Genomic DNA, 16,752 nt, shown 5'->3' with positions numbered 1-16,752 from the left:
GAATAACTGCATATTCTATGCGTGTCCAGCACCAATCTAATATATTGTCAATTTGACTGACATAACATAAACTAGTTTGTATCATTAATATCGTTTTGTTTTTTAAATATTTCACTAACGTTCTATAATATAATAATAATGAAAATAATAATAATAAAAGTACTTTAAGCGTTTTGCTTTGGAAACTTGGATTGTAATAGTTTATGTCAAGCATTAATGATTGATTAAAATAAATGATTCTCAGATCACAAAGATGTATGACTGAATGAATGTCATTCCAGCACATTAACATTTAGTTTTCAATTTTTAAAAGTTTTTTTATTTTTTTTATCCCATTTAAAATATTTTAAAATTGAAGTTTCAATTATTAAAAACAAAAATAAAATTTCATTAACTTCATATTGTTATAACTGTTTGATATACACTGGCCAGTACACATTATTTATTACTTAGCCCATCATGTACCACCACTTTTTATGGATACATTTAACTGTCAATTTTCCTTCTAGCCACTTTTTACATCTTCCAACTAGTTTACCATCAATCTTAGAGTAAAAATGGACTACAGATTCTGGGAACTGTTTCATTTTTCCTCATCTTTATCTTTGATAAACAACTTTTCAAAAAATGTAGTGGCTCCATAGCAGTGCAATATCAATACTATTTTATCTACTTGTAGTACTTTTAAGGTTATATTTATTGTTTGCTCAAGCCCATGTAAAGTGGAGGTTTGATTCTTTTGCTTATCAAAATCTTTGAAAGTAGCCGACTGCCGATTCTCCTTTGTCGGCATCTTCCGTCTCAAAGGGAAATAACTACGTGCTTTACTAATCACTTCACAATGGCCTACATCATCTTAATTAATTGCTTTCAAATTTTAAAAGTAAACTTATATTTTCTTGCTTATCTAAATCAGACTATGGACTTACCAGTCTTAGATAATATTTGATTTGCTAAAGATAAATCATGACAGTTTTGTTTATGAAAGTATCGAGAGCAGCGCTGATAAGAAAAATATCGTGCATTATCTTCCACCTTAATAAAATTTAACAGGAAACTATTTTAAAATTCCAAGACAAACTATTTTTCAGCATTTTGTTTATTTTAAACATCCTCTTTTAAAAAAGTAACAATGTGAATGGACATGACACACCAATTTATTTCATTCCAAATCTTTGTGTTTACAAATGTTTTTCTTAATACCTTTCAGAGATAATTTAATTTCTGGAAAAATATTTTCTATGTTGACGGTTTGATAGTTGCTCCACGACGAATTTCACCCCATCCGATCAATCTGAAATTTAAAAACTTTTTTATAAATAAAATGTTCAAAAATATCTAAATTATAGCAGTAAAAAATCTAAACAAAATATTTTAAATAAGTTGATTTTAATGCATTTGACCCAATAAATATTGACTTCATCAAATAGATTTGTCCGAAGAAACATTTGACTTCTCTTAACAATGATCATAACTTATAATTTGATATGTATCATGATTTCATCTATAATGATAGCCTGATCAAAATTATGTTAATGAAGTTATATTTTTTTGCTATTATTCATTTCTCATGATTGATATAACTTTCATCATTGTCTCTACTGCTGCATTAACATCAAAAAAAACTTTTAAACTTTCAAATTTTAAATAATCCATACATTATTTTAACTATATTTATTTTAAAAAATACAAGAGATAATAGTGATTAAATAAATTTCTTTGTTATTTTTTCTTTCATTTTAATTGGAATAAGCTGATAGGATCATGTGTATTAAGATGTGATCTATTCACTTGAAGGCAACTTTGCTTTTTTCCTATGAATGATAGATTGTATTTAAGACGATAAGCTTCATGAATTTGAAACTATAAAAGTAATTTGCACAAGGAGAAAGAATTATTGATGACTGTAAATGATAATTACATTACTTTTTACATTTAAACTATCAAACTAATTGATATTTTGTTAAATATTACTAAATAAAATTATTTTATATTTTTAGTGTTAAATTTTATATTTCGACAGGAGACGTAATTACAGAAAGAATTAAAGATTCTGCGTGTTAGAAAATATTCATTAATGAAAGAATAAATTAAAGTATATTAGATAGCATTTAAAATAAGTGCATTAAAAAGTGACTTATAAATTTTAAATATTGGTTTTAATATTAAAAGTAGTAATCTGTTTGGTTAAATTAATGCAACCTGTCAAAATAATCATATTCATTAATGCCATACAAAGTCAGATGAAAATTAAAACATATTCTCGTAGCCTTAAGTTACCTTTCGGAGAAAATCAACAACTGATTTTATGCATTTATAAAAAGAATTATTATTACTAAAATATATATTTAACTAAAAATTTGTTTGTTAGGAAGATATCAAAAGTATTTTTTTTTTTAACTTTATTGAGAAAAACCAGAATAAAACAAAATATTTGCAATGCTGATAACATTTGTCAAATATGAACATTATTAAAAATCATAAAAGATGAAATTAATTTAGGTTTGCCTTTTTGTAATTCAAATGATTTGTAATTACAGAGAAGCAGTATTGTGATAAATTGGAACTTCTTTTTAGGTGGCTCCCTCTGGTTTTGAATATAGTAATTAAAAAATAGAAGACCAAAAACATTTATAACAAGAATAAACATTTGAACAGTTATAACTAATCTTAATTAATTACAAATCATTATTTAGCAATTTAATTATTCTGATATACATTTTACATTTTAAAGAATTAAAAATTACTTGTGACAAATCTGAAATTCAAATAAAGCCAGTTAAAACTACTACTGTATTTAAACACATTCCAAATATATGCTGCATTTTCTTGGAAAATTAATTATATTACACAAATTAAAGCTGCAGTCAAACTGTTCCTTGGATCAATTTAAGGGAGAATTTTAAAAAACTAGCATTACTCAATATATATGGAAAAGATTAATGTATATGAAATGGGGTATATAAATCTGCCAAAGTTCATGGGAGTCATGATCTGTGGATCAGAATTCCTGGGTAAATTATTTGATATTCCTGAGCAAACCAGTCTTCTAACACTGGATTTCCAATTAAAAAAAAAAGAATTAAATATATTTATCTTGTATTTGGTTTCAACTTTCATACATTGATAATTAGGAAGACAAGTTTTAAACCAGAAATGATATGAATAATAAATTATCGTGACATTTATTAATGTATTCGACCAGTTATATCCTATGTCATATATAAATGACATAGTTTCCTAAATAAAAAAGTAATTGTATGTACAGAATACAGTAAATAATATTGCCAATTCAATACTCAATTATTGTGATCATCATCAATATTAAATCAAAATCTAAATTAAAAACTTACAAAGCAAGTTTATATAATGATTATAAATTATATTTATAATTTTAAATAATTTTTTTTATATTAAAAGATTAAAAAACAATCAAAAAGCATTATAAATCAATATAATAATCTTGTTATCATCATTTTATTTTAGCAAAGTTTGACATTAATTATTCAAAATTTAGGATGTGTATTATATATTTAAAAAAAAATGATTAATGGAATGATTCATCACCATCTTAATGATGATCTTGTTGTCAATTAATCACCAAGCACTCAATTATATGCAAATTACTTCAGAAACAACAAAATGCATGCAAATTGCTAATATAACAATTGATTACAAACAAATTATTTGCCAAACACTTTATCTAATGGATGACTGATCACATAGCAATAGATTTATTATCAGTAACTCCTAGACAATTTTAGGTTGTAATTTTTTTTTACATATTTAAATATAATCATTATTTATTTATTTTTATTAAATTGTGATTGAAATACAAGCTAATTGTAAGTCAAGAGTGTATTTAATTTTCATTCAAAATTACTTAAAAATATAAACAAGACAAATATGAAAATCATTTGGAGTCTTTTTAATATATCATTCTCATACCTACGGACAGAATCCATTGACCTGAAATTTTTACTGTTATTATAATTTTTACAAGATTCTGACACCCAACTGCCATGCTTGTTTTCCCGAAACATTGCACGAAACTACAGTTTCGTGCTGGAAAAAATCAACTCTTCTAATGTTTTTTATTGTGTTTCAATGTAGATAAAAAGGATATATTAAGAAGACTACAAATTATTTTTGTTCTTGTCTTTAAATTATATATAGTTTAAGATAATTAGATAAGAATTGAAGCTAGAATTAAATTTAAAATGTATTTCCCAAAAGAATATATTTCTAAATAGTTTAATTCAAATTAAAAAAAAAAAAGAAAATTAAATATTTTATCAGTTTTTTCATTCAAATAACAGAACCAGATGTACAACTTGATTAGTATTTTCTCTATCATCAGGTCACAATTTATATTGATAACATCACTCTCTTATAGTGTGCTAAATGGGGTTACCAACATTGTCCTAGATTAATTATTTCCTTAAGAATATTTTCTGGTATAGAGAGAGAAAGAGAGAGAGTTGAATTTTTATATCCATATAAATATCAGATTATATATCAAATTTATTGAAAATATACTTATAATCAAAGTTATAAATTAGAAAATTAATTTTTCTATTAAAAATTCAAAAATGTAAATACTATTTATAGCTTACATACAGTAAGTCTCATTTAACATCATTTTGTTATAATGTCATTTGTAATCATTTACAATTATTACTGTTGAATTTCTTTTAGAAACAGTAAAACTGATTCTTCAAGGTGGAAAATAAATGTTGGAAGATACAAACATAAACACAATTCACTAAGAATAAATATTAACTGAATTATATCTTGCTTATATCAATTAGCCTGGATTAAAATTAGTTTTATATGTTGTTTTGCTTAATGTCGCAGTTTCTTAAAACCTATTGATGATATTAAGTGAGGATTTGCTGTGGTTTGTATTGATAATCTGATTTAGTATGCTATTAACCTATTATTAGTTTAACTCCAACATCAAATATTTCCAGTTTCAGTCAGTATTATAAAAAAAAAAATTTAACTTACATATTTATTATGATTAGGTTATGATGCAATGCTTTTAAAGAAAATATATTTAAATTAAAAATCAGTTTGATATGTACATAAAACCTTCATAAACACTTTTCATACATGAAATACATTTTCATGTATTTATTTTCCAACTTTTTCTATTGTATATTAAGTGTACTTCGGATAATTGGAGTTTTACTGTATAAAATACAGTAAAACGCCAATTATCTGAAGTAATGTGAACTGATGATTCTATCTCTGACAACTGAAAACTGAAATAAAATGAATGGCCAATGCCATTTTGGATTAAAAATTACAAATATAAAAGATTTATATAGATCACTTTAAATCTCTTTATATATATTCAGTGAATTTAATCATACATTAGTAAAACCTTTCTTTTACATCATATACTATACAGCTAACACATATGTACAATAGATTTAAGAATAAAAATGTGTATTACTGTAGTTACATTTTAACAAATGATTTGTCTCACATTGAAGTTAAATGATAAAAGATAACAGAAACAAATTAGTTTGTGATACATGTTATGTTTTAAACTCTTCCTTAAAAAATCCTTTCAAGTTTGTTTTATAAAGACTCTTCTTCCTTTGTTGCAATATTCTGCAATCATATCAGCAACATTATGAAAAATGATGCTGATATGACTGCATCATTATGGAAAATGAATTGGGTGGCTTGTCCCAAATATGCTGTGCTATGTTCTTTATCACTTTTCTGCCCTCATTGTGGGCCTTGCCATGGTGGGATTGGAAAAAATCCTCTTAGTAATCATAGAACCAAAAAAACAACAACATAACTTTAGGATCTGCCATTTGCTTGGTACAGTCAAGGGTAAAAGTACTACAGTACAGTCAAACATCGGGTTTCAAATACCTTGCTTTTCAAACAATTTGGTTTACAAACAAAAATTTTGAATGCTATATTTGCCCTGGTTGCCAAACAAGCTATTCAGAGCCAACCACTGATGGTCAACTCCCTACATTTCCTGTGTTAAAGAAAGTCGATGACCTGACCAATCAACAACAGACTACCGGTTCAAAAGTTACTGACACCAAGATCACCTCGCATCATGTAATGAATCATCTATGACATTGCTATTTAAATTACATTTCAATGTTCATATGGGAAAGATATTATTTCCATTTTTCGGTATGCTCCACAGTTGAATTTAAATCGAATTACTTAATAAAAACTGGGTTAGTTGATATTCAATAATATAAATGGCATTCAAGAATTCATGTTTAAATATGCTTAAGTTAAATTAAACAACAAAAATTTATTATAATAATATTTATTAATACTAGGTAGCCAGTTAAACTAAAACTAATAATTAAATTTAAAAATAAAATAATTAAAACTGGCCTTTACACCAAAACTGAAAAATAAAATAAAATTAAACTTTCTGTGAATCCACACATTCCGTGTTTCAACTGATTTGATTATATTTCACCTTGGCAACCAGAGTTGAGTTACTAATTTACAGCACTTCTTTGTAAATTGTTAGAAACTAACAATTTACAAAGAAGTGCTGTAAATTAGTAACTCAACTCTGGTTGCCAAGGTGAAATATAATCGATTTCAGTTGGCAGTGATGAAACATTTTGCTTTTAATATATATACATATATTAAAAGCAAAATGTTATATATATAATATATATATATATAGGTATAGATATAGATAAAGTAATATTATAATGCCTTTTTTGGCATTTTATGCATGTAATACATCTAAAAAGATTTTTAAAAAGTTTTGTTTTAGAGGATCAGGAATGGATAATTCCATTTTCCATTATTTCTTATGAGAAAATTTGTTTTGGTTTTAAAACAAATTGGTTTTCAAACAACTTTTAGGAACAAATTAAGTTTTAAGCCAGAGATTTGCCTATTTACATGCTCAATGCATTCACAGTAAAACTTTTATACTCTCTCTCGACTTACAAATGGAAATTACGTCCTGAAAAATGTCATATGTCAAAAACAAATACAGTAAATAAATAAATAAAAAGGCTATATGAAAGGTTATACAGCACATAGCATTGCATATTGTATCATAAAGTGTACAGAAAAAAAGAAAGAATGAATGAATAAAATCAGAAAATGTACACAAGTATACTATGATAATGTTAAATACACAGTAATCTTTCAAATATTGTGACATCTACCAGAAAAGTATGCATTGAAATTTTATTATAAAACATTAAAAAAAAATTAAAGGAGATGGTGAAATATTAGTTGCTGGATGAAGGAGATGCTATAAGGTGCAAACTGCTTGAATTCAAATTCTAATAGTTTTTATGCTTCTGATTCACTCACATTGGTCATCATATGTTGAAACATCATAAGTTGAGGAGTGTCTGTATATTATAAAAAAAGTAACTTATTCACTTCCAGGTTTACCTTGAATAATGAAGAATCATGGTTAATTGAGAGGGGTTTTACTGCATATATTTTTAAAATAAAACATCTATTATTATTTGAGCATCAGTCACTATATTCCCTCAGCTCATTTCTTTCATTCAAATATCATTAGATTTAAATAACTTCCCCAAAACTGTTTGACTGATCTTGACCAAATTTGGTATGGACATCAAGTCCAAATCAGTGAATGTTGTAAGCTATTTTAAATTCTGATCAAATTGTATCCTTGAGGAATATCATGGAAAAACTGCCATAGACTTAAGCTGGGATTTTGGGTGCTTACAAAGTGCATGCAGCAGTTCAGTTCCATTTACAAGCATGAATAAACACACACTACTGTATAAATGCGATCAAACATCTCTACATTACATGAACTGTAGTAGGCTTACAGTGAGTGAGTGTTGCTACAATGGTGGCATCAACATTAGTGAACTTATTAAGGTTGATTTAGTGTAAAAGTAAAGCATAATGGACATCATATCTCTAACATGCAAATCCTATTGAGATAAAATCTACATGTATGTAGAGCATGCAAATTATAAAAGTAGAAAGAAATGCAATTGTCAACAACATGTAGTCTATCAAAAACGTCTATTTGACTGCAGTTGCTTTATTGATTCTAACCACAAGTTCTTCAAATATACAATTTGTTTGGGATATTGTTAATCCTGTAGACCAACTGTAGTCACACTTTCTGCAGATTGTATTTTTGAATGGTTTGTGTCAATAAAATAAAATACCATAAGCAAAGCTCAATTTATTGACAAGAGGAGATGAAATTTTATGACTCTCAACATTTTGCATTTACTTGAATAAAATATTCAAGTAAATGCAAAATGCAAATTCGTTAACAATGGCTATCAAGAAGTTCATGAGTACAAATCTGATCAAATATACTAAAAATATTTTAAAACTTTTTCTTTGAATAAAAAGTATTAGCAATTTTAAGTTGCTCCTATACTATGTTTCATATATATATATATATTTTACATATTTATTAAATACATTTAATGGCTATATATATAGCCATTAAATATTTAATTCACAATGTAAAATAATTTAGATATTTTTTCTTAATTTACAAAAAATAATTATTTACTAAAATTATTTTGTCATAATCGAAATAATATAAATTTATTAAAAAGATTTACTTTTAACAAATAATTCAAATTTAGAAAAGTTACAACATATAAACTGTTAGACATTACAGGAAATACATAGTTTTTTGGACAGATGCTGAAATATAAACCTATTTCAACATCTGCAGAAACCAGGTTAGCATTTCAAGAAGTGACCAGAAAAACCAGACAGATTCTGAAACATATGTCTATTACTGAATGTGCTAGTACTCAAAATGCAAATTTCAACATATGGTTACAACATATACATTTTTCCCTCTATTTTCTTATCAAAAATAGTGTTTAAATTAATTTTCTTGTAAATTTTGTATTTCATCATTATTATATAAATATCTTACCTCCAATGTTTTTCAACTCTTCTACTAAGGGCTATTTTTTCAGCTATTTCTGTGCAAACTGGAGTTGTTAAAGTAATTTTAGCTAAATCAGCTTTTACAGCCACTACTCTTCCTCCTGTTGATAAAGAACCAATGTTAACCATCAGCACTTCTCCTTTGGATAATTTCTGAACCTGCAAAAGAAAAGGAAAAAAAAAATTGACAATCTTAAACTGCAATAAACTCTGCATGATAAAAAAATTGGTTTTTTTAAACATATATTATAGATATCCAAAATGTTTAAGATAGTCAACTTGATAGCAAATCAAAAATTTGAGTAATTTTAAATGATATTTTAATAAAATAAATAATAAATTATTGAAATACTAAATACTCTTAATATTAAACACACACAGATGCTTTTACTTACACTGTTACTTCCAACAACAATGTTTAATAGATAAATAGAAGAAAACAAACATTTTCAGTTGGTTTAGTAGCCTTCCTCAGGTTACAAAAATTTTTTTACATCATTGCTGGAAGTAACAAGTAAAAACATCTGAGTGTATTTATTGAACTGTTCCAGCTTTTAGAAGTTAACTACTCTTTTAACATTATTATTATTATTATAAATTTGTCATTATCTACAAAACTAAAAATGATAGACTATTATGAAGGTAATAAATGCAGAAATCTTTCCTACAAGATATATTTTTCTAAAATATTACAATATAACAAAACATCTTATGATATCTGTAATTTATACTGAATGAATAAACATTACTGAAAGCATTCTATGGTTTTGATAAAATAAAATCATTTTTGTAAATATATTTGAAAAAAAATGAATATTTTTAGCAAAATTAAATCATTTCTTTGTCATAATCATGATCTAATAAATGTGTTAGTTATCTATTAGCTTTTACGAACTGTTAATTACAAAACAATCATCAATGAAGTTTGTTTTATATTTAAGAATATTTTTAAAGTAAATGTTTTTTTATTTTTTTTATTTTTACTTCATTTTAAGGCAAAACAACAACTGTACAAGAAGTTTTATAAATATAATTCACTAAACTAAATTCATTAAAAAAGGATCAAAATATTATTATACCTTATACTTTTAAAAAAAATCTAACAAAGTTTTCATTCATTTGTAAACTGATTAATAATAGTCAGTTTACAGAATATGTACAGAAATTACATGGTTTTTTTTAAATCTCAATTATTAAATATAGTATGTTTGTAAACAATATAATTAATTGTGAAAATTTAATTAAAGGATAAAATTTATTTTATGGAAATGTATAAAAATTTATTCCAACATTTTATGAAAATTTCATTTGTAATTTTTATTTACTTTGAATTTATTAATATGATACTTCAAGCATATTTATTATGTAAAAAAATAATTAAGTTTCTCAACAAATAAGAAATTTCTGAATTTTCATTTCTCTGAACATATTAAAAGTAATTGAGTAATTTTGCATAAAAAACAAAAAGATATTTTAAACATATAATGGCAAAGATGTATAAAAGACATATGTGACATTTATTTGTCAATTTTTTAATTTTTATTCTATTTAAATAATCTTATTTTTAAGTTGTTAAAGCTATACTGTATACATTAAATGGTTAATGTTACCCTAGGTCACAAAATGGCGGCGGCTGGATTTTTTCCCTACGTTGGAGACTGCGACGGGGAAAAAATTTTCCCCTAGAGTCGTGACGTCGACGCCTTGGAGAATTGTTCAGTTTCATACCTGAGTTCGACGTTGGCGAGTGTCCTGTAACCTCGAAACGGCGACTTTCGTGTGTGTAAATTTGGGACGGTAGAGGGAGCCTTTTCGTGACGTCGTGCGAGAGTAATATCGGCGGGTAATTCGTAGTGGTTTTACGAACGAATATGCAAAAGCTTGATCTGTGACGTGAATTTTGTTCATTTCGATTCAATTTTATGCAAATTGCCTATACCAGTTGGAAACGCCTGCTGCTGTGTTACAGTTCGGTTGAACAGTCGTATTTCTTTTCATAACGATTTATCGGTTTCGCATTAACTATTAGCGGTTAATATTTGTTATTATTACTTCCTGTATTTGTAAGTATTCCTATTTCTTTTATTGCAATATTTCGCTAAGCGTTAGAAAAACCTGTAATTAGAAATTAAGGAAAGGATTTGTTTTTTTTTTACCTACATTCCAACCTCCCCTCTTTTAGTTTATTACAAATTGTTCGGAAATGAGTGATTTAGTCGATTTGCTTTCCAACGACGAATTTTGGTCGAAATGCACTTGCCGTGATTTTTACAAGTTGATGGAAGGCGAATTTTTGGAGTTAGGTGTACCTCCTCTTATCGATAGCGCATTTAAATTTGCTGCGAAATTAGGAATACAGCCGACCGAGGCCATTTGCATTTATTGTGATTCCCTATGCAAATTATACTACCGGAGTAATAGAGAAAGCTGTTTCCTGCGATGCACGAAGTGCCGTACAATGACTTCAGCCTTCGAAGGTACATTTAAAAGTAAATTTGGTCGCATTTCCTGGGGTAGCATTCTGTCGTTTATATGGAACTATCTTTGTCTGGAATGTACTGCGATGACCTCTGCGATTGCGGCAGGCATATCTAGAAAGGCGGGTGTCGATTGGTCCAATCACATACAGGGTTCCTACTCAAATTCTTGTTTTGAATTCCCTGACTTTCCCTGATTTTCCCTGACCAACTTTGTCCAAATTCCCTGACCCTCACATTTCTTACAGTGTGGAATATCGACATAATGAAACAGCATTTTATTTACCGTGAACATTGATTGAGTATACAGATATGAAGAATTTTTGCTAGATCAAGATGAGTGTCTGAAAGGCCATTGAGAAATGCAGAGAGAAGATCATCTGCTGTAGTATGATCCAGAAAGACGCTATTTAAATATCTGGTCATAACCTTATCTTTACTCTCATCCCAGTATTTTATCACAAGATCCATTTGAGTTCTTTGAGCAACTTTGTTTAGTGATTCGTCAAAGGAGATAGTAATATTATCACAACTTGTAACAGCATCAATCAATTTTTCTCTGAAATAATGGGCTAGGCCATAATTTATTATATAGGAAGCTTTATCTGGACCCAATTGAAATTGTGTGGCTATAGCACTGTCAGGAAACATTTTTTTGAAAATGTTTTTAATATCAGAGCATGAATTGAGTGACATCTTTTTCTTTACAACTGCCAATGCCCAAGTTATCTCTGCTTTTATTACATCATCTTTTATCACAAAAGGTGTCAATGTGCTGCTAAGAAATGTTGATTTGGTGAGAGACTGTTCATTAATGATCTTAGATCTATCTTCCACAACAGAAGCCGTTTCACACACATTTTGTTGACTATTAGAAGAGTTTGAATTTGTTGGGGTTAAAAACCTTACCAGCGAAGTTTGTTCCGACTTCAATCTTTTTATTTCAACATGACTAGAACTATTTGCATGGGATATTAATGCACGCTTTCCCATATTGCTTAACGAGAAAACTTTACAACAAATGCAGCAAAATGCTTTTGTATCATCATCTTTTACAGTTCCTAACCAGGAATTGAATTCTGGATGAATAGCTGGATCTAGCCATTGGAGATTAAACCTCGTTTGTTTCCGTGCCATTATAATTTAAAAATGTAGAAAAACACAAACCTCGAACATTATTATTAAAAGACAGATGAACCAGATCAGATAGCAATGTGTAAGACTTGTTTTGTCACAATACTAAGTACAACATTCAAACGACATCCAATCCGCATCTGCATATATATTAATTAAAAGTAGTGTTGCCAACCAACTCAAAATTCAAATTTACAGCTAGACATTTTTTAATAAAAATACTCAAATCATACTGTTTCCATTAGAACTGTTTGGTTTTTTTAGCTAGATTGTTCATAAATCCACTAAATTAGCTGAATTGGCAACTCATTAAAAGAAAAAAAAATGTTCTGTTGCCGCCATTTTGATTTCGGTTTCGATGTAAAGCCAGAGTTTTAATAATTATTTTTAATAATTTTTATTCATTATTTATTTAATTTTGCATTAAATTTCATCTTTTCATAAAATTTTCTTAATAATTCAGACAAAATTTATTTATTTTAACCCTTAATTACAATTCTTATAATTATTGCAAATCATATCACAAACCATCTTTCTCACTTTTATAGCAAATTTTAATTAAACGAACTAATGTTATAGAATTTAAATAAAATAAAATAAATACAGAAATAAACATCAAACGAAATTACAATTATACATTAATAAAATATAGAAGTTCAGCGCATAGAATCGTAACTATAAAATCTCGTTCTTTTGCAACATAACTATAAAAATAGTTTTGGTGTTGTTTCGCACTAAGATACTAAAAAGTTAAAATACATTTGATTAATTTTTTAAAAAATTTATCAGCTTTTTAAATTATATAGCAAGTTAACATTGGTTAAACTATTGGATTATCTAGTTCACTGTTTCTCAACCACCGGTCCGTGGAGATTCTTGATCGGTCCGCAGAGAATTTTTACCGCTCTGCATTAAAAATTTTCTTATTGAAAAAAATAGTGATAATTTAATAAATAAAAATTTTATAATGTATAAATGTTGATGATAATTTTACAATTTACTTCTGTAGTAATTCTTTAATATATAGTAAAGTTTTTTGTTAAAACACCACCGGTCCGCAAAATTTTTTTCACAAATTTTATCGGTCCGCAGGCCAAAAAAGGTTGAGAAACGCTGATCCAGTTGATTTTCAAAACTATAACTACAGTATATCTATTACAGGTATGATCCCTAAATTTGCCAAAATCAGTGGCTATGTTACCCAACATCATTTCTGTTAAACTAATTATTAAATTAGTTTAACAGAAATGAATTATTAAACTATGTATCGAAGTTGCAGAAATTAATGGGAGAGGGGGGAAAATATGCTTGCAGTACAGTACTTTCAAGGAAAATTGTAACAACAAATGTAAAAAACTACTAATCAGCACCAGCATTTTACTGTAAATGTCGGGTAGCTATTTATAGTTTTTTTTATGTTGTACACTAATGTTTTAAATGTGAAAAACAATTAAATTACCGATTTTTACTGATCTATTTAGCTATTTTGAAGTGAATATTCTAATAAATTACGATCTCAAGTTTTAAAAGTTTGTAAACTAATTTTAATTAGTTATTTTTATTCTAATTAACAAATTTATCTTTTTATAATCGCTGAATTATTAAAATTAAAAACTATTACATAATAGTAGTTTATCCTGTTATTAATCCACAACTGTAAAATTATATGGCTTCAGAACGGTGAAAAAGCCATTTCGGATTCTGGTATATTTTCTTATTAAAGATTGCAGCATTACTTCTTGCCACCTGCAGATGGCTACGCTTGGTCAGCCATATTCAGCAAACGAAATCAACGAGGCAGCTAAGGAGACAAATTCCTTGACTTTTTGACAATTTTCGATAAATTCCCTGACTTTTTGACAATTTTTGACAAATTCCCTGACATTCCATGACTTTTTCCGAAACCAATGAAAATCCCTGACTTTCCTGATTTTCCCTGACTTTCCAGGTGCGTAGGAACCCTGCACATAAGGTTGGTAATGCTTATTGCTATGAGTAATATGTCATCATTTAAAATCGGAGGGCCAAATAAAACAGTGGAGATTGACGAGACTGTCATATGTAAGAGAAAGTACGAGAGACGGCATATATTAAAGAGCACGAAATGGGTGGTTGGCGGAATCTGCCGGGAAGACAAGAATTGCTTCGTATGTCAGGTTAACGACAGATCAGAAAATACTTTGAATTGGATCGTGTATAAATACGTAAATTCAGGCAGCACTATAATAATGGACGAATGGAAAGGATACATGCATATTGACGACATCGTAGGGGTAGCAGTCGAACATAGAACAGTAAATCATTCGAAAAATTACGTCGATCCCAAAACAGGAGATCATACTCAGAATATCGAACACCTCTGGGGCTATTTAAAAAACAAGAAACACCTGCCAAAACACTATACTAGTGATCTATCTGACTCGTACATGTACTTGTTTATGTATAAGAAATTCTTGAACTGGCCCTCCAGGAAACCAGGTGAGAGATTTCAAATTTTTGCTCAACACTTACGCAACATATATCCTGGCAGTGGAAAAGTGCCGATTTGGCGCGAGCCCAAAACCGTTCCTTCGGCACCCGCGGCTAGTACGAAGCAGAAAGGAAACAAGAAACAAGAAGAAGGGAAAGATGTCAAAAAGCAAGAAAGTGCTTCCACATCAAAAGAAGGAAAATGTCAATCGACCAATAAAACAGTGGCCGAAGGAAAAAGAACAGGGAAGAAAAGAAATGCACCGAAAGAAAATCTGGAGGTTAGCGAAACCGGGAAAAACTTGGATCGGACAGGAAAGAAACAAAGGAAGAAGTAGCCAACGTTCATCGGAAAGTAAGTAAAAAATTACTTTTTCGCTTTTTTTAATTTGTTACATTTCGGTTAAAATCCGCGTATATTGTCGAGCTATTCAAGATGGCGGCCAGTCACGTGGCCGTCTTGAATCGAGGGAAAAATTTTTCCCCGTCGCAGTCTCCAACGTAGGGAAAAAATCCAGCCGCCGCCATTTTGTGACCTAGGGTAACATTAACCCATTAAATTTATGACAAATTCATAATTTATCTTTTACCTATGAGTATTCAAACAGAACTCATAGTTTTCCATTTGAACACTTATTCATAAAGACATTTTTAACTGTACTAAAAATATTAAACTTATTTTTTAGAAGATGCACTATAATAAAAATCATAAACCTTTCCAGAAATGTATAAAATTATTACTTTTGTTTACCTACCTTAGCTCCCTTTTTATCTCCTTCAGTACGAACTCCAAGAAGCCTTCTCAGAAGAAAATAAGCAATTTCTAAGTCAGTAAATATTTCTGGTAATGCTCCAACTGCTCCCAACACTTGACCAACCATTCTGTCTGCTCTTGATAACGTGGGATCTATTTTTGTTCCTACACCTGTCAAAAATATTAAAATACATTAGTTCTAATTAATTATGAATTGATAGAATAATAATATAACAACAACAATTGAACCCATACTCAGAAAAAAGAATAATTACTAAAATTATCAGTGAGAAAATATTAGTGTATAAGCAAATAAATACTGAGGCACATTTATTTGCTTATACACTAACATTTTCAGCCTAATGCATAGGCCATCCTCAAATGACTGATTTTGGAACAACAGTTACAAACTGTTCCAAAATAGAATACAATAAATATAGAATATTAGAACATTAAATTTTAAATATTTGACTATAAATGTAACATTCCAATAATTTCAACATATAGTAAATTAAAATTCTAACATAAAAATGAAGTAAAATAAAATATAAAAGTAGAACTAGAGTTTAAATTTTAAATACAAAAATATATCTTAGTAAATGTGGTAACTAGTAGTTTCTATAAAGAAGCTTCTTTTTCACTGTAAGGAACTGAGTCCGAGCGTTATTTTTATTTTATTATTATTTTTCCTTTTATTATATTTTGTTTGGGGCTTATGTTTAGTTAGGATGAAGGTTCCCCACCACTCTCTTATTAGTAACCAAAAAAAGAAGATAATAAACCAACTCACGAAAAAAAAACGAGCGCCGTAGGAAAAATTCTCGCGCACTTGCGCTGCCCAGCAGAAATAAACAGTCCGCAGAAAAAAAAAAATCGAGGGGGGAATCCCCATACTCACTAGAAAAGAAATACTTACTAAACCGTCATAACATCCCAGAAAATTGTGCTAAATACTTTATAAACGGTTTGTAAGATTTTGTCAGAAAA

The 16,752-nt window shown here is 28.2% G+C and overlaps 1 protein-coding gene across 1 annotated transcript in view; it reads right to left on the bottom strand.

The window, feature by feature from the left end:
* Positions 1-1,081: 1,081 nt before the first annotated feature.
* The window catches only part of eIF2gamma (eukaryotic translation initiation factor 2 subunit gamma), a 34,827-nt gene continuing 19,156 nt past the window's right edge, over positions 1,082-16,752 (bottom strand). Inside the window, exons 11-13 of the mRNA XM_067266990.1 lie at positions 15,767-15,936; positions 8,918-9,090; positions 1,082-1,294 (exon numbers count right to left, since the gene is read on the bottom strand). Of these exons, the coding sequence (XP_067123091.1) occupies positions 1,240-1,294; positions 8,918-9,090; positions 15,767-15,936 (398 nt within the window). The 3' untranslated portion in view covers positions 1,082-1,239. The remainder of the gene's footprint in view (positions 1,295-8,917; positions 9,091-15,766; positions 15,937-16,752) is intronic.

The sequence above is a fragment of the Centruroides vittatus genome, unplaced genomic scaffold (genome assembly GCF_030686945.1).
Source record: "Centruroides vittatus isolate TY-2023 unplaced genomic scaffold, ASM3068694v2 contig_290, whole genome shotgun sequence".
NCBI classification, from domain to species: Eukaryota; Metazoa; Arthropoda; class Arachnida; order Scorpiones; family Buthidae; genus Centruroides; species Centruroides vittatus.
This window is presented reverse-complemented; position numbering and strand designations above follow the sequence as displayed.